We start from the raw sequence: 23,418 nt of genomic DNA on the forward strand, positions 1-23,418 counted from the left end.
TCTGACATTAATGACAACTGAGATCCCATAGTGTGACATAATCATCATGTTCGTACAGTCTGACAAGTACAATCCTAAAGGACTTTTAAAAAAATCGCACAGTGTGAGCCCGGCTTTAGTCAGAATAAAATCAAACGTAACAATTTATTATCAGTCAGGTAAATATGTATTATGCCAATTACATAGCCAGTTCATAGTTCACCCAAAAGGAATAGGTTATTGATTTAAAGGGATAGTTCACCCAAAAATGAAAATCCTGTCATAATTTACTCACTCTCAAGTAGTTCCAAACCTGTATGAAATTCTTTGTTCTGCCAAGCACAAAGGAAGTAGAGCCCTGCACGGGCCTCAAATTTAGGCCCTAGCCTGGCCCTGGCCCGAGATGCTCAGGCCCTAGCCCGGACCGTGTCCGACAGCATATCAGAATTACTGGCCCGAGACCGACCCGAGCCCGTTTTTTTTTTTTTTCCCTTCTCCCAAAACGGCTCATGTTTCAGCTATTAAAATAGTTCAGTTTTGTATGTAATGGCAAAGTGATTATATTTCATTTTGTTTTTTATTAAGTTAATTTTGAAAAACGTTTGGAGCATTTTTTGTTCGTTAAACAAGTTCTTTCTTTCTTTCTTTCTTTCTTAACCCTTAATCGGTCCTTGGGGTCTATCTGACCCCAATGGAAATTTCCTTTATTATTTTAAAATGTTCCCTTCATCTCAGGGGCATGAGACTCTGTGACTTTTCCTAAATAATCTATCTAAACACACACAAAAAAACTGGACTTGATTTGGTTGTTCTAAAGGTGTGTAAAAAAAAATTTACCGTTTAAGGTCCTTGGGGTCAGATTGACCCCACATTGAAAATGAATAGGACAATTTTTTTTTGTTTCATTTGTCAAAAAAAAAGTAGTAAACCCAGTATAAATCTGAAAAGTTTTACATTTTTATAAAGGCCTGGATCTAGAACACAAATGCAAATTGGAATGAACATTCTATCTCATACGCAACACACACACACACACACACACACACACACAAACACACACGTGTGTGTGACTGCAATAGAGTGCATTTTTATAGAAATTGGCATATAAAATCAACAAATTTGGCATAAATCTGAAAATTTCCACTCATAAATGAAGGACTGGTACTAGAGCACAAATGCAACATGGAACAAGCATGTTCACTCACTCTCTCACACTCACACACACACACACACACACACACACACACAGACACACACACACAGGTGTGACATAGGTGTCCAGTGCATTTTTTAGATTTTGGCAAATAAAATGCACAGAACATAAATGCATAACAATGTGACACACACACACACACACACACAGAGAGAGAGAGAGACATTTCTGCAAATTTATGTAACATAATTCGCAAAAGCAGACCATTCAAAAGACACCAGACAATAACAACAAATTCTAACCTTTGACAAAAATATGGATTTTTAAAAATATATTTTAGAATTTTTAAATATATTTTCACAAAATATATATCATAAAGTTGCAAGGAGAAGCTGAAACATGAAGAAAAATTGACTTGACACCGAACTGAAATGAATGAGTCCCTATGGACCTCTGCTGGATATACGTATGTGGTCATTGCACTTTCTTTCTTTAACTGTAATTCCTAAAGTTTTTATTCTAACCTGCAGATGGCAGTATTCTATCCCCAACACATGGGCCAATATCTAGAAACCATTTATTTTTAATTTAGGTCATAATTTAAGTGATTTTTTAATAAAAAATTAATTTTTCATAAGCCAATTTATGGCGTAGTTGAATAATTGTGCCGTAAATAGGTAAAAAACTATCAAATATCCACAAAAACGCAGCATAAATGTATAGTTGAGAAGTAAATAAAAAAAATGATATATAGTTTGTCATATAAAAAATTTATATTTCCTTATGCAATCGCTCTGTAAAAGTTTGGGGTCTATCTGACCCCAAGGACCTTAAACGTAAACCCTACTTGAGGGGCGATGTAGGGTTAAAGTAACGACCAAGTGGCCAGTGGCAGACCGGCAGGCTGATCATAGCATGTTTGATCAATCATCAAATCATCACGACTTTCCTAAAATAAAATCTATAGATATACTAAAACTGTGCAAGCATATAACAATGTTTAAACGTTAAAGATAAATGTGCGCTGTATCCAATAGTTTGTGCGGAGAGTGGAAGCTAAAGCGCAGGACATGGAGGCACCAGCGCAATCAATTGCATTTTTTTCAATGGAGACAACGTAAAATAGGCCGTAATTTTTGGTCATAAAGGTAAGAGTAATACATCATTCGGAACTGTAAAGGGTCTACTTTTATTTGTGTGCACTCACAAATCAACAAAACGTTCTTTTTATAAAGCAAACAATGCGCTTTTTGCCGTCTCGTCTTGAACAGGAGCGCTTCACAAAAATGTCCGAAAGTCAGTGAATACATGCCTCACAGACATGATAAATATATCTATAGAAAGCTTTAAATTACTGCTTAACGAAATAAATCAAATCGAAAACAAAAACTAATTCATTATAATCATAATCCGTGAAGATGCACTTCTCTCTAAGGCGCGTCTAATGCAGAGATGGATCTTCATCTTTTCAACACCGACACAGAAAACACTAGTTTATTAGTAAGTAATTCAAATATCTCCTTACTATTTCCTGCGGACACATTCATGGTAATTACTTTTGCTGGGGCTTACGGCAAGCTTTATTGCGTGTATTTGAAGCAGAACTCTTCATCTGCGCTGACGGCTCTCTGCTGCTGCTGGACACTAAACACCATTGAGCCGCTCGTCACAGTCGCGGCACGGTCTCGTGTTGTTTCCACCAGCGCGGCAATTTCTTTTCATCCCTAATTGATGGACATCTAAAATATAAAAATAAGGAGAAAACTAAAACAGGCCCGAGGCCCGGCCCGCGTCTGAACTATGACGTGAAAATTGGCCCTAGGGGCATAAAAAAGTCTGGGCCCGTTGGGCCCGGGCTGAAATGCAGGGCTCTACTCTAGACCACAACATTCTTTTGAATAGACTAAAAAAAACTTTGTTGGCATTAGTGGAAGCGCCTTAGCATGGTTCAAATCGTACTTATCTGACTGCCATCAGTTCGTAGCAGTCCCAGCCAGCATTTCAACGTTGATTCACCGGTGAATCAAAGTTGGGTACCATGGTTGAATCAACGTTGGATTATGTTTCGATTTTGCAAATTGGATCAACGTTGATATTGTGATGTTGTTTCACCATCGTACTTTCAACATGAGTGAATACACAACTGTACGTTCAAATAGTTTGCATTTCGATCAACACTGTACACATACATAAAGTTTAAAATTCAAATGACTGGCAGCAATGGCTTTACAATCAACTTCAATAAACTACCACACGCTGAAAACAGTAAAACAGCAGTTTTATTTTGGAAACATACTGTATAAATCTGATGAAAATCTTAAAAACTTTAGCTTGCAGTGTTTGTGCTTGGATGTACTGATAAAAACCTGTAAAATCCAAACACAACATTTAAAGACTCAAAGTGTTTGTACCAAAACATGCATATTTTGCGCTGCACTTGCAAGAGAAACCCTTGTACTTCTTTTGACTGAAACCAGTTAAATCTTATTTTGGTGGAAATCTATAGTTTCTGTGAAAACATGTTTTAATAATGTGTCTGTGCAGTGAGAATGTGTAGAACAGTTCGAGAATGGAACCTGCAACAGAAACCATGTCGGTGGTAAAGGATAGGACTATCGGAGTTGTCAACAGCCACAGGCTCTTTCCTCTTTACGCAGGAAAAATGCTGCCTTGAATGAAATGCATTTAATATTTGAAGTAGAAAGGTTTCTTCAAATTCTGATAAAATGTTAGAACCAACTGCCTTGTGCATATAGCGTGGTTGTGCTTTGGGTGATCCTTGAAAGAGTCCCAGCTCTAGGTCCTTTCTGATGCCGTCCCCTCCTCTCTCTCACACTTGTGTACTTTCTGTACGGTCCTGTATGTATAAATAATAAAAACACCAACAATACTCAAAATATCAACTTTGACATTGTGAAATATCTTTAACTGAAAGCAAAACAAAAATCACATACAGTATTTTCACTTTAAGTTCAATAACAGTGGGGTTGGAAACAAAGTGCACAACACTATTCATTAAACACCTATTTAATGTATTCAGATGAAAGTTTGCAATATTAAATTAAAATCACAAGCAGTTTTTTCAGAGCCCCCAGTTACACGGTTTTAAATCAGTATCCTAACTATGCAGTGCATTTAGTAAAACAAGTAAAATCAAATTTTTATTAAACTAAGTAAAATCAAAACCTTTCACAAAAGGTCAATGAATCTCTACCAGAAGTGACAGTGCAATGTAGCAGATGAACAATTCCTTACCAAATTGCCAATAAACAGCTGGATCCTTGATGACTCTACAAGGGGAAAGAAATGGTTTACTGAAAAGTTCATTTAAAACAGTGGTTCTCAAATTGTTTATCTCAAGTACCACCTCAGAAAATATTTGGCTCTCCAAGTACCACCATAATGACCAACATTAAAATACAGTAGCGTAGAAGGCCCAACTATTCAGCTACAGCTCTACACAGTTCAAAACGAGGCAGTTTTATTCCTAATAAGTATGTGTGTGTATTGTTGTCGGCCACTTTAACATTGTAAATACAGTTTGAACATTAACACTGCACGGTGCTTACATACAGGTAAATACAAAACTTAAATGATGATCAAATTAAAATGTGTTGCACCAAAAGTTAAATAAAAACTGTACTATACTTAAGTTTTTTTTTTTTTTACTCAAATAAAGAGGAACTTAATGTATTCACATTAATTTATATTTAATTTAGTGATTCCTCTGCGTACCACTAGAGGAAGCCCGAGTAGCACTAGCGGTACTCATACCACACTTCGAGAATCACTGCTTTAAACAATCTTAATTCCTGTAAATGTGCGATTATATGATATTTAGAAAACATGAACAGAGTATGTTATCTTTGAGACTATTATACCATTAAATATAACAATGCATGGCATTCACATCAGAAAAATGTGAAACATCTCTAAGACAGACATTAACACAACTTACTAGCAACACACACATTAACATTAGCATCTGTGGTAAAACAATACAAAATACACACAGACAGGTATTCATCTTCTGCAGGATAACGTTACATGTCATTTACCAATTTGTAAACTCTGGTAACATTATACTTCATTTTTGAAAGGCAAGATAGCAATATTCTTACCCGATTTTGTCCGTGTGTTTGCTGGACCTCGCAGATCACACCTGACCCTTCCTGTGTTCACATTCTAGTTTTTGTTCTCTGTTGACATGTCACGACTCAAATTCGCTCAAAATAAAAATTTTACAGGCAAATCTAAAATAATTCGGGACCGACCGAGCAATCTCAACGAGCAGCAGCTCACACACACGCACAGTCAGTCACTCAGAAAGACGATAAAAACGGTCATATTTTCAAACTTAGAAAGGCGCGAACAGTTTCATTGGCCAGTTTCCTGGATGACAGCCAGATGAACCAATCATGATCAAAGCAATAAGGTAAACGCAGTGAAATGCATTTAGTTTTATTGTTGTTAATAATATTTTAACATACCTTTAGATTTTAGAATAGGTTTAACGATCAAAATATTGTAAAATGCTAATAAAACTGATGATCTTAAGTAATTTAGTAATAATTTAAAAGGCAGAAATTTATTTTGCATGCTGTTGAAGACATTAAGTTGATTCAACATACAGTTCTTGTAAAAACAAATCAACATTGATTTACAAGTGTTTTTGGTAACCTTTTTCAACCATTTAGCATTAAACATTTTTGCATAGTTGATTTAAAAAAAAAAAATGGATGAGTAATTTCTTACTGCTAAATTCTGAAAAAACAGATGTTAATTATCGGACCTAAAACCCCCACATGTAATAACTTAGAGCAGCCATCAAGTATTAGACAGTGTTCTATCAATTCTTCTTCATCAGTTAGGAACCTAGGTGTGCTGTTTGATAGCAATCTTGAAAAGCGCTATATAAATAAAGGTGACTTGACTTAAAACAATGTGCAATTAGCCAGTATTTTTGCTGACCCACCATTGCTCAGATATTTTCTTCACTACGGAAATGTTACTTCCATTTACACTTGTGAATAACATCTACAGTAGGTTCATTTATACTTTATGTAAACAATACCTACCACTATTGGCACTTAATGTAGAGTAAACAGCATCTAGTTTTTACACTTAAAGTAATTAGCCATTGTCTTTCAAAGCATGTGAAGATGTTTTAGTGTCTCTAAATCTGATTGTGGCTATTTGGAAAACACTTAATGTTACATGAAAAACTATTTTGATAGCATTAAGCTTTGAATTATGTTTCAGAAGGAATAATTTAAGAGAAGCTAACTTGACAAGTGTACTCCATTGTGTAGTCAAGTCCCAAAATGATAGGTTTAAAAGTCTACTGAACTCCATCTAAACTGGGTTGGATTTGTTTAGTTTTGCAAACTCTGAAAAACAAATCTATAGAGACGTTTCTTCAGCACAACTTGACAGACAGGCCTTTGAAAACTGACTCACAAATGTCCAGTCAATAACTGGCTTTAACTCAAAAAGGATCAGTCACAGTGCAAAGCGTTCCAAAACAAATCCAAATTTAATTTGGAATGGTGGCACACAAAAACATGGGCCAAGTCAGATTTAATAACCAGCGCATGAACAGCTTGTTTTTCTGGATTAGAACTGGAATTTGCAGGTAGTCAAACTGCAGTAGAGCACCTTACAAGAAAACTGTATAACTTGAATATAAAATTGGCATTCTTGAAGTTTTGAAGAGAGAATTGGATTTCAAATGTAACAGCAGCACTAGCTGTATCAGGTCTAGAACTGGGTTTCTCAGAAGACAGCTAAACTAATCAGAGAGGGATGAACTGTTCCATAAGAGCACCATGTTTCTCAGGTTTAGAACTGGGTTTTTCATTGGGAAGGGAGGAACTGGGTTGTAGAGGTATACTTGTTTTCTCAGATGGGTGGGAGGAACTGTGTTCCACAGGAGCACTAGGTTGCTCAGATTTAGAATTGATTTTATCAGAGGGCAGAGCACTAGACTTCTCAGTTGGGGAGGGACTGGGTTCTACGGGAGCACTAGGTTTCTCGGGTTTAGAAGCATGTTCCGTGGGAGCACTGGGATGTTCATCTTTAGAATTGGGGTTTCTCAATTGGAACAGAGCTAGACATCTCAGATGGGGAGGAACTGGGTTCTGTAGGAGCACTAGGCTGTTCAGCTTTAGAATTGGGTTTCTTTGAGGGCAAAGAGTTAGACATTTCTCAGGTTTAGAACTGGGTTTCTCAGTGGGGAGGAAGAAACCGAGTTCCATGAAAGAACCAAGTTTCCCAGGTGTAGAGCGGTGTTCCATGGGAGTGCTAGGTTGTTCATATTTTGAATTGGGTTTCTTAGAGGGAAGAAAGCTAGACTTCTCAGATTGGGAGGAACTCTGTTCTATGGGAGCGCTAGGATGTTCCGGTTTAGAGCTGGGTTTCTCAGTGGGGAGGAAGAAACTGGGTTCCATTGGAGCACTAGGTTGTTCAGATTTAGAATTAGGTGTCTCAGAGAGGGAAGAACTGGGTTCCAGATGAACACCTATTTCATCAGGCTTAGTGCTGGGCTTCTCAGATGGGGAGGAACTGGGTTGTAGAGGTATACTTGTTTTCTCAGATGGGTGGGAAGAACTGGGTTCCATTGGAGCACTAGGTTTCTCGGGTTTAGAAGCGTGTTCTGTGGGTGCACTGGCATATTCAGGTTTAGAACTGGGTTTCTCAGAGAGGGAAGTACTGGGTTCCAGATGAACACCCATTTCATCAGGCTTAGTGCTGGGCTTCTCAGATGGGTGGGAAGAACTGGGTTCTATGGAAGCACTAGGTTTCTCGGGTTTAGAAGCGTGTTCTGTGGGTGCACTGGCATATTCAGGTTTAGAACTGGGTTTCTCAGAGAGGGAAGTACTGGGTTCCAGATGAACACCCATTTCATCAGGCTTAGTGCTGGGCTTCTCAGATGGGTGGGAAGAACTAGGTTCCAAAGGAGAATTAGGATGTTCATCTTTAGAATTGGGTTTTTCTGAGGACAAAGAGCTAGACTTCTCAGATGGGGAGGAACTGGGTTCTATGGGAGTACTGGGATTCTCAGGTTTAGTGCTAGGCTTCTCAGATGGGAGGGAGGAACTGGGTTCCATAAGAACACTAGGATGTTCAGATTTAGAATTGGGTTTCTCAGAAGGCACAGGGCTAGACATCTCGGATGGGGAGGAACTGGGCTCCATGGGATTACTGGGATTCTCAGGTTTAGTGCTAGGCTTCTCAGATGGGAGGGAGGAACTGGGTTCCATAAGAACACTAGGATGTTCAGATTTAGAATTGGGTTTCTCAGAAGGCACAGGGCTAGACATCTCGGATGGGGAGGAACTGGGCTCCATGGGATTACTGGGATTCTCAGGCTTAGTGCTAGGCTTCTCAGATGGGAGTGAAGAACTGGGTTCCATGGAAGCACCAAGTTTCTCTGGTTTAGTGCTGGGCTTCTCAGATGGGTGGGAGGAACTGGTCTCCATAAGAACACTAGGATATTCAGATTTAGAATTGGGTTTCTCAGAAGGCACAGGGCTAGACATCTCGGATGGGGAGGAACTGGGCTCCATGGGATACTGGGATTCTCAGGCTTAGTGCTAGGCTTCTCAGATGGGAGTGAAGAACTGGGTTCCATGGAAGCACCAAGTTTCTCTGGTTTAGTGCTGGGCTTCTCAGATGGGTGGGAGGAACTGGTCTCCAGAAGAACACTAGGATGTTCAGATTTAGAATTGGGTTTCTCAGAAGGCACAGGGCTAGACATCTCGGATGGGGAGGAACTGGGCTCCATGGGAGTACTGGGATTCTCAGGCTTAGTGCTAGGCTTCTCAGATGGGAGTGAAGAACTGGGTTCCATGGAAGCACCAAGTTTCTCTGGTTTAGTGCTGGGCTTCTCAGATGGGTGGGAGGAACTGGTCTCCATAAGAACACTAGGATGTTCAGATTTAGAATTGGGTTTCTCAGAAGGCACAGGGCTAGACATCTCGGATGGGGAGGAACTGGGCTCCATGGGAGTACTGGGATTCTCAGGCTTAGTGCTAGGCTTCTCAGATGGGAGTGAAGAACTGGGTTCCATGGAAGCACCCAGTTTCTCTGGTTTAGTGCTGGGCTTCTCAGATGGGTGGGAGGAACTGGTCTCCATAAGAACACTAGGATGTTCAGATTTAGAATTGGGTTTCTCAGAAGGCACAGGGCTAGACATCTCGGATGGGGAGGAACTGGGCTCCATGGGAGTACTGGGATTCTCAGGCTTAGTGCTAGGCTTCTCAGATGGGAGTGAAGAACTGGGTTCCATGGAAGCACCAAGTTTCTCTGGTTTAGTGCTGGGCTTCTCATATGGGAGTGAAGAACTGGGTTCCATGGAAGCACCAAGTTTCTCTGGTTTAGTGCTGGGCTTCTCAGATGGGTGGGAGGAACTGGTCTCCATAAGAACACTAGGATGTTCAGATTTAGAATTGGGTTTCTCAGAAGGCACAGGGCTAGACATCTCGGATGGGGAGGAACTGGGCTCCATGGGAGTACTGGGATTCTCAGGCTTAGTGCTAGGCTTCTCAGATGGGAGTGAAGAACTGGGTTCCATGGAAGCACCAAGTTTCCCAGGTGTAGAAGTGTGTTCCATGGGAGTGCTAGATTGTTCATATTTCGAATTGGGTTTCTTAGAGGGAAGAAAGCTAGACTTCTCAGATGAGGAGGAACTGGGTTCCGTGGGAGTACTGGGTTCCTCAGTGGGGAGGGGGGAACTAGGTTGTAGAGGTATACTTGATTTCTCAGATGGGTGGGAAGAACTAGGTTCCAAAGGAGAACTAGGATGATCAGCTTTAGATGTGGGTTTTTCTGAGGGCAGAGAGCTAGGCATCTCAGATGGGGTGGAATTGGGTTCTATGGGAGCACTAGGTTTCTCGGGTTTAGTGCTGGGATGGGGATTCTCAGATAGGTGGGAGGAACCGTGTTCCATGGAAGCACTAGGTTTCCCAGGTTTAGAACTGGGCATCTCAGAGAGGGAAGTACTAGGTTCCAGATGAACACCCATTTCATCAGGCTTAGTGCTGGGCTTCACAGATGGGTGATAGGAACTGGGTTCCATGGAAACACCAGATTTCCCAGGTTTAGATTGGTGTTCCTTGGGTGCGCTAGGTTGTTCAAGTTTAAAACTGAGATTCTTATAAGGTAGGGTGAAACTTGGTTCCAGAGGAGCACTCAATTTTACAGGTTTAGAACGGGACTTCTCAGATGGAAGTGAAAAAATGGGTTTAATTAGAACCCCAGGATTCACAGGTTTAGAACTGTTCTTTAAGAAAAAGCTTGATTTCACTGGGAGAAGAGAAATAGAGTTTTCAAGCTTAGAATGGTTTTTTATAGGAGAATTAAGTCTCTCAGGTTTAGAGCCAGACTTCTCAAAGAGGTGGCAATAACTTAATTTCATGGGAGCACTAGGTCTCTCAGGTTTAGAAATTGACTTAAAACATAGTTTCTCAATTTCAGAGTTGGACTTCTTTAAATGGAGATAAGAAGGGTGTTCCACAGGCACACTGGAACCAGGTTTTCCATTTGTAGAACTGGTCTTTGACAACACAGCACTTGTTTTTAATGGAAGGGAAAAACTGGGTTTCTCAAAGGAAAGGGAGTTGGGCTTCTTAGAATGAAAGGAAGATATGGGTTGTTTAGAATATGCTTTTTTTACAGAGCTTTGCAAAAAGCTGTACGCCTTCAGAACAGCAGGTTTTTGAGAGGAAATTGAAGAACTTGACTTCACAGGAGCACTAGAACTAGGCTTCTCAAGGAAGTGATAATCACGTTCAGTCTGTCCTAAAGAGAACATTTGAATAACTGTTAGTTACAAAGGTGACAACATAGTACAACAACAGCAATTTCTTTTCAGTTTTAATACAATATGGTAACTAAACACAGCAGTGTTTTCCCAAAAGCATTGTAAGCCCAAGTTGATTATAGCTCCATTGGTTTCAATGGGTCTATGATGTACTTAAGCCTACAATGCTTTTGGGAAACGCAGCCCACATCATCATCATGCAAACATGTGTATCTTTATAGTAATAAAAATGGGTAATCTACAACCAAACCTTTCTGTTTTTGCAGTAGTGGCCCAGAATCACTCCAGTCAGACACATGGAAGGCACGTTCAACCGGGGAACAGAACACTAGAAGAAAACTCAAAGTTAACAAGAGAAAAACATTTTTAATATCTATATACTAAAGTTAATGTACCTTCACTCCATGAATGACACAAATACAATAAAATAGTAAGTCTAGAAGAACCCATTTTGCCCACAATTTCAGCCGTTCAGTTTGTCATACTAACCAGGCATTTTAAAGATAAGCAGTGACACAGATTTGCATCACCTGGGCTCCTCATTAACGAACAATTGTGTTATCGTTTAATGATTAACATCTATGCACTGATAGATTTAGCCTCGCTCTGTGTTTACTTGTGATTTTTAGTTTTGAAGTAGACTTGCAGACATAAAAAGAGTCTAATGAACCAATATGGACAAGTGTTAAGTTACAAGTTTGTTTTTCGTAGGGTGTTAGGTCTGTTTTGAACAAGTCCTTCCAACAATTCAGATGTGTTTTTGATTATTTTGTAAACGTGTTTTCATTGTATTTTAGAAGTGCTGTGGTAAACCTCAACATATCTACCAGTGCATGAATGGGCATGGGTATTGTTTGTTAATGGGGAGTCTAGATGCTGTAGATTTATCTTTGGATGTCTCAAACTGCATCTAAAAATTTAAGAGTATGCACGGAATTTCTTTTTCTTGCAAAATCTATATTTCTTCTTGCTGTACAAATTTATTTTAATTCTTTTTTTTTTTTTCTGATTTTCTATTGGAGAAGTGACCCATGCACTCTTGTCTTGCATAATTGCCCGTTTGCAGTAAATGTCACATTTAGAATCATGTACTCAGAGTTAAATAAAGTCCTGAATTGACAGAACGCTACTGAACCCTACCTAAAGTGCATTGGATTTGTTTGGTTTTGCACCGACAAATTTGTTCAACAACCTTTGAGAGTCGAAAGCCTGTCTCAAAAGGACCAGCCAATAACTTGCTTTAATACTGAAAAAGGATCAGTAACAATGCAAAACAAACTGATATTTTATTTTGTACTGTGGCACACAAAAACATGGGCAAACTCAATTTTAGTTACCAACACATGAGTGGCTTGTTCTTCCAGAATCAGCATTTGTGTGAACCAAGGAGAGAAGTGGATTCCAGATACAAACTAAGATTCCCCTAGTCAGGGAACTGGGTCTCTTACATTGAGAAGTCAAAATCTTGGATGGGAGAGATGAGCTGGACATCATTAGAACATCAATTTCTTTCAGGTTTAAACACTGGACTTCAAAGACGGTATGGAATAACCCAGCTCCATATGAGCACTAGGTTGTTTGGCTTTATAACTGGATTTAGAGGGAGGAAAGCTAGACATCTCAGTGGGGAAAGAGGAACTGGGTCATTCAGGATTAGAACTGGGTCTCTCAGACTTCTCAGATGGGCGGGAAGAAGCCCCAGGTTTCTCTAGCTTAGATCAGTGTTGAGTAGGAGCATTGGGTCTCTCAGGTTTAGAGCCAGACTTCTCAGAGGAGTGGGAATAATTTTATTGCATAGGAGCACTAGGTTTCTCATGTTTAGAGCTGGATTTCAGAGGGAAGAGAGCTAGACTTCTCTGTGGGGAAAGAGAAATTGGGTTGTTCAAGATTAGAACTGCGTTTCTCAGTGGGGAAAGAGGAACTGGGTTGTTCAGGATTAGAACCGGGTTTCTCAGTGGGGATGGAGAAATTGGATTCCATGGGAACACTAGGTTGTTCAGATTTCACAGGTTTAGAACTGGGCTTTAAGAGAATGTTTGATTTCACTAGCAGGGGAGATGACACTGACATATTTTAAGATATGTCAGAGCAAGATATTTTCAGTTGAGACGGCTCAAACATGCATTTCAGTCTGAGACTAGCTTAAGCCTTGTCTGTGAAACCGGGGGTTCGTTTTTTTTTTTTGTGATCAACATTTTATTAAACTTAACATGAAATTGTACACGTTTCTTTGTTACATAGCAAATATACATATCCATGTGTACTCAAAAATACAAAAACAACATACAAACTATATACAATTGCCAAATCCTTGAAACTAGAAAATAAAACTGATACATATAACAAAATAAAATACAATATCATTTATAACGTTGTTGAGACCCAATTACATCATGTACTACTTCTAAGGGAAGACAGGTGGTTTCAAAAGTACAGCAATAACTTTATCCCAAACATCCAAAGTTGAACTTCGTGCTTTATGAATGATAGCCAATGATCTTTCTATAAGAACAATATCTCTAAAGTAGTTGTACCATCCTTTTATTGACGGGGGTCCAGGAGAAAACCAAGAATGAATTATAGTTTTTTTTGCAGCTGTTAAACCAGCAAAAATAATTTTCTTAGAAGCCAAATTAGTACAAATGTTAAATGATGAGTCATCATTAAATAAAAATAAAGTAAGCAGTTTAGGGATTTGGAACTCCAAAATGTCCTCAAGAAATACCGCTACTTGAGACCAAAGATTAGAGACATCTGGGCAATCCCAGAAAATATGTAAGTATGTGCCAACCGTATTCAAGTTACATTTTGTACAGTTCGGGGTATCTGTAAGCTTCATTTTAAAACGTCTGTATGGGGAAAGATAAAACTTCTGAATAAACTTAAAATGAATCAACTGGTGTGCAGGATTCTTTGATGAAAAGAACACGTTATTCCATACCTTCATCCAGTCCAGTTCCATGTCCCTCTCCTTAAGGTCATGATTCCATGACTTGATCACTCCCAGAGCTTTATCACGTTTTGAAATTAAATGTGCATATATTCTAGATACCAGTCCAGTGCATGAAGATCCTGAATAAATCCACAAGCTCAATGGGTGAGCACAAAGAGGAGATTCCCAGGGAACTCCGTGAGCTTTGATTGCTGATCTCAGTTGTAGGTATAGAAACCAAGAGAATTCAGGGAGAGAGTAACTTGCTTTAAGGTCCTGAAATGATTTTAAGCCATTTTCTCCATACAAATCCTGCAGAATGTAAACTCCCTTAGAGGCCCAGCTTTCATTGAAATATGGGCCAGAGTTCTGCAAAAGATTGTAATTATGCCATATGGGGGAGCGATCACAGAGTTTAGTATTGCAACCCATTTGGTTTTGAATAGTTGACCAAACCTGCAAGGAGTTACCTATAATTGGCCCAAACCTCTTATGTGCAATTTTAGGTTTAAGTCCAGCAAATAACAAATCTTCTATTCTGTGAGGTTTTACAATTTCTTGTTCTATCTGGCACCATGGGAGAACAGAGTCTTTATCACACCAAGTTGAGAATGCCTTTACCTGGAAGGACCAATAATACAGTTTAAAGTCAGGTAGTGCCAGACCTCCAGATAATTTCATCTGTTGAAGAGTATTCAGATGGATACGTGGTTTTTTACCATCCCATATAAAATTAGTTATCCGAGATTGCATCTCCTCAAAATAATTTACAGGTGGGGGTAATGGAATCATAGAAAAAAGAAAGTTCAACCTGCCAAGAACATTCATCTTTATTATTGAAATTCTGCCCTGTAATGACATTTTAAGGTTAGACCATCTCTGCAAATCAGCAAAAATTTCAAATTTAAGCTTGTCATAATTTGTACGTGATATATTAGTAAAATTTGTTATTTTTAGACCCAAATATGTAAATGCCATATCATGCCATTGAATATGAGGAATAGGTGGTAATAAAAGACTTTTCGCCGGGGCATTTAAAGGTACTAGAAGGGATTTGTCCTAATTTATTTTATAGCCAGAGAAATGATTAAACTGGGTGAATACTTTTATTATTTGGGGTAAGGAAACATGTATATTAGTAAAATATAGTAGTATATCGTCTGCGTAAAGAGAAATTTTATGCTGTGTTCCTTGTATAACTATGGGTGATATAAAAGAATCTAGTCTAATCGACTGCGCTAACGGTTCAACTGATAGAGCAAAAAGTAAGGGGGAGAGTGGGCAGCCCTGACGGGTACCACGATGCAGAGGAAATGGGTTTGACAAGATATTACCTGTTAATACAACTGCAAGAGGATTAGTATAAACTGTTTAGACCATAGATATGAAAGTTTTACCGAAGCCAAAATTCTCCAAAACTATCCAAAGATACTCCCAACTAACCCTATCAAAAGCCTTTTGCGCATCTAAAGTAAAGACAGCTGCAGGTATATGGAATTAGATTTGTGCCAAATAAAATGAATGTAATTTTTAAAGAAACGTATGAAAATATCAAGTGAAACTGAATAAAATGTCTTTGAAACTAAAAAATAAATAAATTACAGGCAAAATCTTTGACCTCGTTTTTAATACACTGCAGGTTTTGCAACTGTTTTCTCATCTTTCATTCGTTGATCTGTACTTACAAATGCACTTCCAGAGTTTTCATTTACGCTTCTAAAGTTTTCGTTTACGATTCTGAAGATTTCATTTACGCTTCTGAAGTTTTAGTTCGCCATTCTGGCACAAAGCTCTCGTGGGGCGGGGTTAACAGCGGTGTGTTCTCATTGGCTACTGAGTTTTTGATTGACAGCTTCTTGACCTGGAAGTGAAGGCGTCAGTATCGTTGCGCCTGTGTGGATGTGGCGTCTGTTAGCGGCTTCCTATTTCATTTTAATGATATAAAATGATATATAAAGATTTTTATTATTATTTTATCAGTATTTTCTGCTGCTACACTACATTGATGAGATGATTTCTTAGGAATAGCACAGATGAATGATATAATCATCATGATCATCAATCATCGTTGTTATCAGGATACTCACGGTAAGTGTTCTTGATTTAGTCCAATCACAGGACCTGGTTATCTACACACAGTTACAGTCTTCAATTAGATCATATTTGCTTCGATTAGTTCATATTTTCCCCCAGCACATAGAGTGTACAGTACTAAATTTACTGTATCTGACAATAACCAATGCTATTTTACAAGCCCGCTGTCAATCACTGCGCTGTCAACTTTAGCAAGGTAAGCCTTTTACAAACAAACAAACAAACTTTGACAAATAATGCCTAAATATATATCCAAATGCAAAACCTAATACATGCAAATAATTATGACTGAAAACAGTTTCCAGCAACTAGGGTATACACAGTCATGATTATATAGGGCTATACAGAGCCATCTAATGGTTACACAGCGGTATTACAGATGATTAATGGTACATAACTTTGAGGTATTTTAGTACCAAGTTAATACTAATATATATATGAAATAATTATATTGTGTATTTATTTGTTTGAAATATTTTAAGTTTGAAATGTGTCGTGGGAGTTTAAAGCCATTTGTATTGTTAGACTATAACACATGTCCTTTCTCAATTTCCAGAGAGCGGAGCAACGTTTCCATAAACTTCTGATGCTGACCCAGAAGATGTAGTGATAGTACCAGAGAGCCCTCATCAGACAAGAATCTTATTGTGTTCAGACACATCACCTTTGAATAACTGGGATCTTGATCTTCAGGCACCTGATATTATGCAAATATTTGTACTTCTTTGGAGCTCTAGATTAAAACAAACACTGTTCACAAGTACATAAGAGGTTGCACTTTATTCTTATTAGTCTATGCTGATCTTGAATTGGCATACCAACAGCATGTGATTGTTAAGGGGATAGTTCAAAAATAAAAAAATATATATTTTGAATTTTACTCACCCTCATGCTGTCTCAAATGCATATTACTCTACTTTCTTTCTACTGGACAGGTAAACACAAGTTAAGATTTTTAGGCAAATAATTAATCTCTGTGAGTCCTAAAGATGCTTTAAAAACCACACACAGCGACCATGACCGTAATCCATCTGACCTTAGTTTTTAAATCAGTATCTTTTGAAGTGAAACAACAGATAAGAAAAACACTAATAATATAAACTTTTGACTATTAATAATCGCTTCCACTCAACTGTCAAATGTGCATGGGTTACAGTTCACTTGTGTTATGTGGATTCTCAGAAATGGATTATTTTCTTAAAAATCTTTGTGTCAAGAAAGAAAGTTATATACATCTGGAATAGCATGAAGGTGAGTAAATGAAAGAATTTTCTTTTTTTGGCGTGGACTATCCCCGTAAAGACTGATATTGCACTCCAGTACATTACATACTCATTCACTGTTTTGTAACTTATACTGTAACAGGAACTGTTGAAAGGATCATTGCAGTATTTAAAACATATGAATTTTAAACATTCTGTATGTTATGTTCTTGTGCATTTTGTCTGGTAATGTAAATTATAATAGTACTGTGCATTATGTATATATGCAGTTAGTGTTTTGTGGATTCTGGTCTCTCTGGTCACAACATAATTGCATCCAAGACTTTCACTTTGATACTTGTGTATATGCTATAGTGACAATAAAGAATGTCAATTTATTTGAATTAATTCATATTTTCATTTACATTCATTCAACTGGTTTATAAAATTCACACTTGAAAGAGTTGATGATTGTTAAAAATGTATTTCCAATTTTAAATGTTAGATGATGTTAACTAAATAAAATAACTAAACAAAATGATCAGCATGATAAAAACAATTGGCAGCAAGAACATTCTTTGTGTGGGATATGTAATAAAATGAGTTTGATTGCCTGGTTGGAGTGAGACTTTCTTGACGTCTGAATATCACAGTATAGTATTGTATTTCAAATGTAACAGCTCAACCTAATTAGACCCTATAATGCAAAAGAATCAAGAGCAATAAACACATATAATAAGAGAACACTGGACATTATACGATATTTCCAGTATTACAGTACTTTAATAATTAAACCTCAATATGACCTTTTTCTCTCACGTTTTCTCATGCTCCTAAAAGCTTATGTTGACAGAGTAGTAGCAACAGATGAATACAGATTGAATTCAAAAACAAAACTCCTAACTTTATATCATTAAAATGAAATAGGAAGCCGCTAACAGACGCTCACATCCACACAGGCGCAACGATACTGACGCCTTCACTTCCAGGTCAAGAAGCTGTCAATCAAAAACTCAGTAGCCAATGAGAACACACCGCTGTTAACCCCGCCCCCACGAGCTTTGTGTCAGAATGGCGACGAAAACTTCAGAAGCGTAAATGAAATCTTCAGAATCATAAGCGAAAACTTTAGAAGCGTAAATGAAAACTCTGGAAGTGCATTTGTAAGTACAGATCAACGAATGAAAGATGAGAAAACAGTTGCAAAACCTGCAGTGTATTAAAAACGAGGTCAAAGATTTTGCCTGTAATTTATTTATTTTTTAGTTTCAAAGACATTTTATTCAGTTTCACTTGATATTTTCATAAGTTTCTTGAAAAATTACATTCATTTTATTTGGCACAAATCTAATTCCATACAGGTAACGCATCCCTTTCAGATGCATGAATAATGTGCAAAAGACGTCTGACATTATCGGATGCAAGTCTCCCTTTTAAAAACCCAGATTGATCGAAATGAATTAGTTTACTTACAGATAATTCAAGCCTCTTGACTAAAAGCTTAGCAAAAAGCTTTAACTCTGTTGTAATTAAAGATATCGGCCTATAACTACCACAATTCAGAGGAGACTTGCCTTTCTTAAGCAACACTGAAATAAGTGAGGTGTTTTGATCACGATGAAACGAACCGATGCTAAGAGCCTGATTGATAGAATTTAGGAGAAGTGGTCCAATACTGTCCCAAAGTTCCAGGAATAGCTCTGGAGGGAAACCATCCAATCCTGGAGATTTACCTCTTTTCATTGAAGACAATGCATCTTTTTATTCAGTAATAGTGGGAGGTGTATCAAGAAACTCTGTTTCTTCATTGGACAACGAGCGTAAATTAAGCTTTGAAAGGTGCAATTTAAGAGCAATTGGGTCAAAAAATGACTCAGCTTCGTAAAGATTGGAATAGAAAAGTCTAAAAGTATCATTAATTTCCTCTGCATCGTAGGTAACAGGTCCTGATGGGGTTTCAATTGCATTAATAATAGAAAATGACTCATTCTGCTTTATTTTCGCAGCTAGAAGTTTACTTGAGCTTTCACTTTGACTATAGTAAGTCACTCTCGTACGGTGGATTGAGAATTCTGCTTTAGATTTCAGTAAGTTATTTAATTCAAATTTCAAAGCTAAAAGGGATTCTTGTTTTTGCTCAGAAAACTGACGCTTTTGATCTGATTCCAATACTTGAATTTCCTCTTCTAGTTGTGTAATTCTGTAGTTTCTGGACGCCTTCATATAAGAAGCAAATGCGATGGCTTCGCCCCTAATAAAGCATTTAGTTGTTTCCCAGAGTATTTGAGGTGATGATACTGATTCCTCATTAATTTCTAGAAACGTTTTGAGATTGACTTTCAATTGCTTCAGAAACTCTGAGTTCTGAAGTAACGTTGTATTAAAGTGCCACCTGTGTGCACGTTTAGCAGGATTCCGTGTAAGCTCAAAAGTGTATAACACAGGTGCGTGATCTGAAATAATGATAGGAAGAATATCTATAGATGTGATTAATTGATTTAATTCTAGCGAAACAAAAATGTAGTCGATTCTGGAAAATGTCTTATGCCTACAAGAGAAGAAAGTATAGTTTTTCACTAGCGGATATCGTAGACGCCAGGCATCAATAATATTCAGTTCAGTAATAAATGTGTTAATTCCGGAAGGTGCATCGAAACCAGAACTAATATTTGCTGATCTGTCCAAAGTTATATTACAAACTTGGTTGAAGTCACCACCAACTACCATCAAATATTCTGGCATGTCAAAAAGAGTGGCACAGGTCGCATTGAAAAAATTGGGATCAGGTATATTTGGACAATATATTGATGCAAAACAAATTTTCACATTATGAACTGTTACAGCCACATACGAAAAACGTCCTTCACTATCATTTCCACATTTATCAATAGTTACTCCTAATTTCCTATCAAACAGAATAGCAACACCTTTAGATTTGTTTGATGCAGAAGAATGAACTACACATTTGTAGCATCTGCTCTGAAATCTATGGATATCACTTGTTTTTAGATGCGTTTCTTGGATCAGAGCGATCAAGATCTTTTTGCGTTTGAGAAATTCTAAGCACTTTGTTCGTTTAATCAGCGAGTTTAGGCCGCGGACATTCCACGACATTACATTAAGAGGTATATTCATGAATGGGTTTTAAAGATCAGCCTTTTAAAGTATCGAGGGGCCTCTACAGAATTAAAACATGAACACAAATATAGTAAAATGATATACAGTGGACATAACTTACACAAAAACTGCAAGGCTTTGGCGATAGAACACTTAACAAAAGGAAATAGAACGTTACTGTCCATCCGCAAGAGACAAGACTTAAGAGTTCTCTCTCTTTGGGTGGAAAAAATTAAACAAAATTCAAAGTTCTACTGCCTGTGGCTGTCGAAAGCAACACGTCTCAGGTCCGAGTCCAAACGAACATCAGAAATATTAGCATAGCCCATCAGACCTATTTAGACAACGGCCATTTTGCTTACCAAATTCAGTTGCACTGATTAACTAGATTCTGAAATGACGTTGGAAGGGTTTTCCTGGTCATCAAATGAGGTTGGAAATGAAGACGCCGAAGTGCTCGGTGTATCAATCCTTGAGAGTGAGGCATGATCCAATTCCAGCAGAAACTTCCCTGCATCATCGGCGTTCTTGAAGTGATGTAGTGTTCCGTTGAACTTCACTTTCAAAGTTGCTGGATATATCAGGAACGGACGCAAACCCATGTCTGCAAACTGCCTTCTCACACTGTCAAACGATCTTCAGAGCCGTTTCATTGCTAAAATCCGGGAAAAATAACAGCTTGGACGAGCCATGTATTATTTCGGACTGGGGTGCTCTGGCTCCGTTAAGAATTCTCTCTCTATCCTGGTATCGGAGAAGCCGGAAGATAAGCGTTCGAGGGCGGTTTGTCTTGTCTCGACTACCGTAGATACGGTGAGCCCGCTGGATTTCTATCTTTCCACCTCCCTGGAGGAAGGGATCCACTTGGTAAATGTTCCTGAAGAAACTGAACGGCGTTTTCACCTTCCGCTGCCTCAGGTAGGCCCACGAGTCGAACGTTACACCTTCGCGATCGATCCTCCATTTCAACCATTTTGTCACGGAGATTCATTATCTCTTGCAGATGCGTATTAACCTCCTGTTTAACCGCATGCACGTTTGCATTCATAGAGTCCATACGCCCTTGTAATGATTTACCGATTTCAATTCGTTGACTGCTGAGTTCGAGGATTCAATCATGTTCTTTAAAGTTTGGATTTCTCCAGAGAGTACCTCCTCCATTTCTTCTCTTACTGCCAATTTAACCTTTTTGGCAAACCTCTCCTCTTGATCTTGCAAAGCCATCAAAATAGATGAGTTCGGTGAATCTTCAATCGGCACGTCTTTGCCTTTCTTTTTCGTCGTCGTCTCATCTTGAGATGGTTTGTTCTTGGCGGATTTTGGTCCAGACATTTCCAGGGATACTTTAGAGTAAACTATTCTGAATTACTTTCTGAATGTAAAAATATTAACTCGAAATTTCGGACTTTTGAGACGGAGCTCAGTTCTAGGCGTGCATCCCTCATGCCCAGCCACCGGAAGTCTCACCGGGGGTTAGTTTTGAAGTAGACTTGCAGACATAAAATTAGACTAATTAACTAATATGGACAAGTGTTAAGTTACAAGTTTGTTTTTTGTAGGGTTTAATGTCGGTTTTGAACAATTCCTTCAAACAATTTAGGTTTTTGATTCATTTGTAAACGCATTTTTTCATTGTATTTTGGAAGTGCTATGGTAAACCTCATCATATCAGTGCATGAATGGGCATGTAAAGTGTTTGTTAATGGGGAGTCTAGATGCTGTAAATTTGTCACTGGTTTTCTCAAACTGTGTCTAAAAATACTTTAAGAGTATATACTGAATTTCTTTTCCTTGAAAAATCATTATTTTTTTCTTGCTGTATAAAGGCATTTTAAATTCATATTTTTCATCATCTCCATTGGAGAAGTAATCCGTTCACTCACCATGTCTTGCATAATTGCCTGTTTGTTGTAAATGTCACATTTATATGCCTTAATTTATGTGTGGGCAGTTGTGGCCTAATGGATAGAGAGTCGGACTTGTAACCCAAAGGTCTTGGTTTCTAATATCAGGTCTGGCAGGAATTGTCGGTTGGGGGAGTGAATAACCAGTGCTCTCAATACCACTACTGAGGTGAGACCCTTGAGCAAGGCACTGAACCCCCAACTGCTCCCTGGTCACCGCAGCATTGACTGCCCACTGCTCTGGGTGTGTGTTCATGGTGTGGGTTAGGGATAGGTCACCATACTTGGCCAAACATCACTTCACTTTCATGCACTCAGAGTTAAATCAAGCCCTGAATTGACAGAAGGCCACTGAACCCAATCTGAAGTGAGGTGGATTTGTTTGGTTTTGCTCCAAAACAAAAATTTAATTTTAACACAGAAAAATTCTCAGTCACAAAGCAAAGCATTCCAAAACAAAGTGATATTTTATTTTTGTATGGTGGCGCACAAAAAACAAGGGCAAAGTCAAATTTAATTACCAACACATGAGTGGCTTGTTCTTCCAGAATCAACACTTTTGTGAACAGGGGGAGAAGTGGATTTTGCATAAGTCTCAAATTGCAAGGAAATTTAGTTTCTTTAAACAGTTGAGCACCATCTACCTTAGAGAGAAGAGACCTGGGCCCGTATTCATGAAAAATCTTAGTGCTAAGAGTTGCTCCTAGTGACAAAATTCTAAGAAAATTCTTAGAAATGTGGGTGTTTCCTCTTAAAATTAAAGAAAAGATCCTAGTAAAGGAAAAAGTAATTCAAAATGCATCTTAACCCTTAAAAGAGGTCTTAAGGTCCAAAATTGTTAGGAGTACGGACGAGGACTTTTAAGGGGCTTAAGAGTTTCTTTAGCAGTGGAGAAAATGAACGAAACATGAAGAGGGAGAAGAAATGTGTTTCACACAATGCATGACAGTGAGTTAATAAAACGCTACACATTAGATTAGCAATGGGGTCAGCCCCGCCTCCTCACTAAGAAAAAAGTTTTTGTCTTTTCCTCGCTCAGAGTTGCTCTCAGATTGGTCCTGAATCACTTTTAAGTTACGACTCCTAGTTAGAAATTTTTAAGCTAAATTAGGAGCTCTCTGAGAGGATTCTTTGAATCTTTAGGAATACGGGCCCTGGATTCCTCCCATATTAGAAGTAGATAAGATAACTTGGAGGACCTAAAATTGGCTTTC

At 38.3% G+C, this 23,418-nt stretch overlaps 1 protein-coding gene, 1 long non-coding RNA gene and 1 pseudogene across 2 annotated transcripts; all 3 read right to left on the reverse strand.

Moving 5' to 3' along the window:
- Nucleotides 1–3,472: 3,472 nt before the first annotated feature.
- LOC131532636 (uncharacterized) lies at nt 3,473–5,433 on the reverse strand. Its single transcript, XR_009268933.1, has 3 exons — nt 5,254–5,433; nt 4,388–4,422; nt 3,473–3,989 (listed from the first exon to the last, which is right to left on the reverse strand). It is a non-coding gene; the product is annotated as an uncharacterized LOC131532636 (long non-coding RNA).
- A 2,591-nt stretch (nt 5,434–8,024) lies between these two features.
- On the reverse strand, nt 8,025–11,458 carry LOC131532626 (zonadhesin-like). The gene is made up of 3 exons (XM_058764444.1): nt 11,351–11,458; nt 11,206–11,283; nt 8,025–10,933 (listed from the first exon to the last, which is right to left on the reverse strand). Exons 1-3 carry the CDS (start codon nt 11,403–11,405, stop codon nt 8,172–8,174), a joined length of 2,895 nt encoding a protein of 964 aa, XP_058620427.1. The 5' UTR covers nt 11,406–11,458; the 3' UTR covers nt 8,025–8,171.
- Nucleotides 11,459–12,742: 1,284 nt separating this feature from the next.
- On the reverse strand, nt 12,743–19,534 carry LOC131532220 (uncharacterized; annotated as a pseudogene).
- Nucleotides 19,535–23,418: the final 3,884 nt, after the last annotated feature.

This window comes from Onychostoma macrolepis, chromosome 23 (genome assembly GCF_012432095.1).
Source record: "Onychostoma macrolepis isolate SWU-2019 chromosome 23, ASM1243209v1, whole genome shotgun sequence".
NCBI lineage: Eukaryota > Metazoa > Chordata > Actinopteri > Cypriniformes > Cyprinidae > Onychostoma > Onychostoma macrolepis.

What these genes read in the sequence shown, in the direction of transcription:
- LOC131532626 (XM_058764444.1), bottom strand. Translation starts at nt 11,405, where the DNA reads ATGGGTTCTTCTAGACTTACTATTTTATTGTATTTGTGTCATTCATGG. An exon ending in GTGTCATTCATGGAGTGAAG is followed by an intron (nt 11,284 to 11,350) that starts GTACATTAACTT and finishes GTTTTCTTCTAG; the next exon opens with TGTTCTGTTCCCCGGTTGAA. An exon ending in ACTACTGCAAAAACAGAAAG is followed by an intron (nt 10,934 to 11,205) that starts GTTTGGTTGTAG and finishes TGTTCTCTTTAG; the next exon opens with GACAGACTGAACGTGATTAT.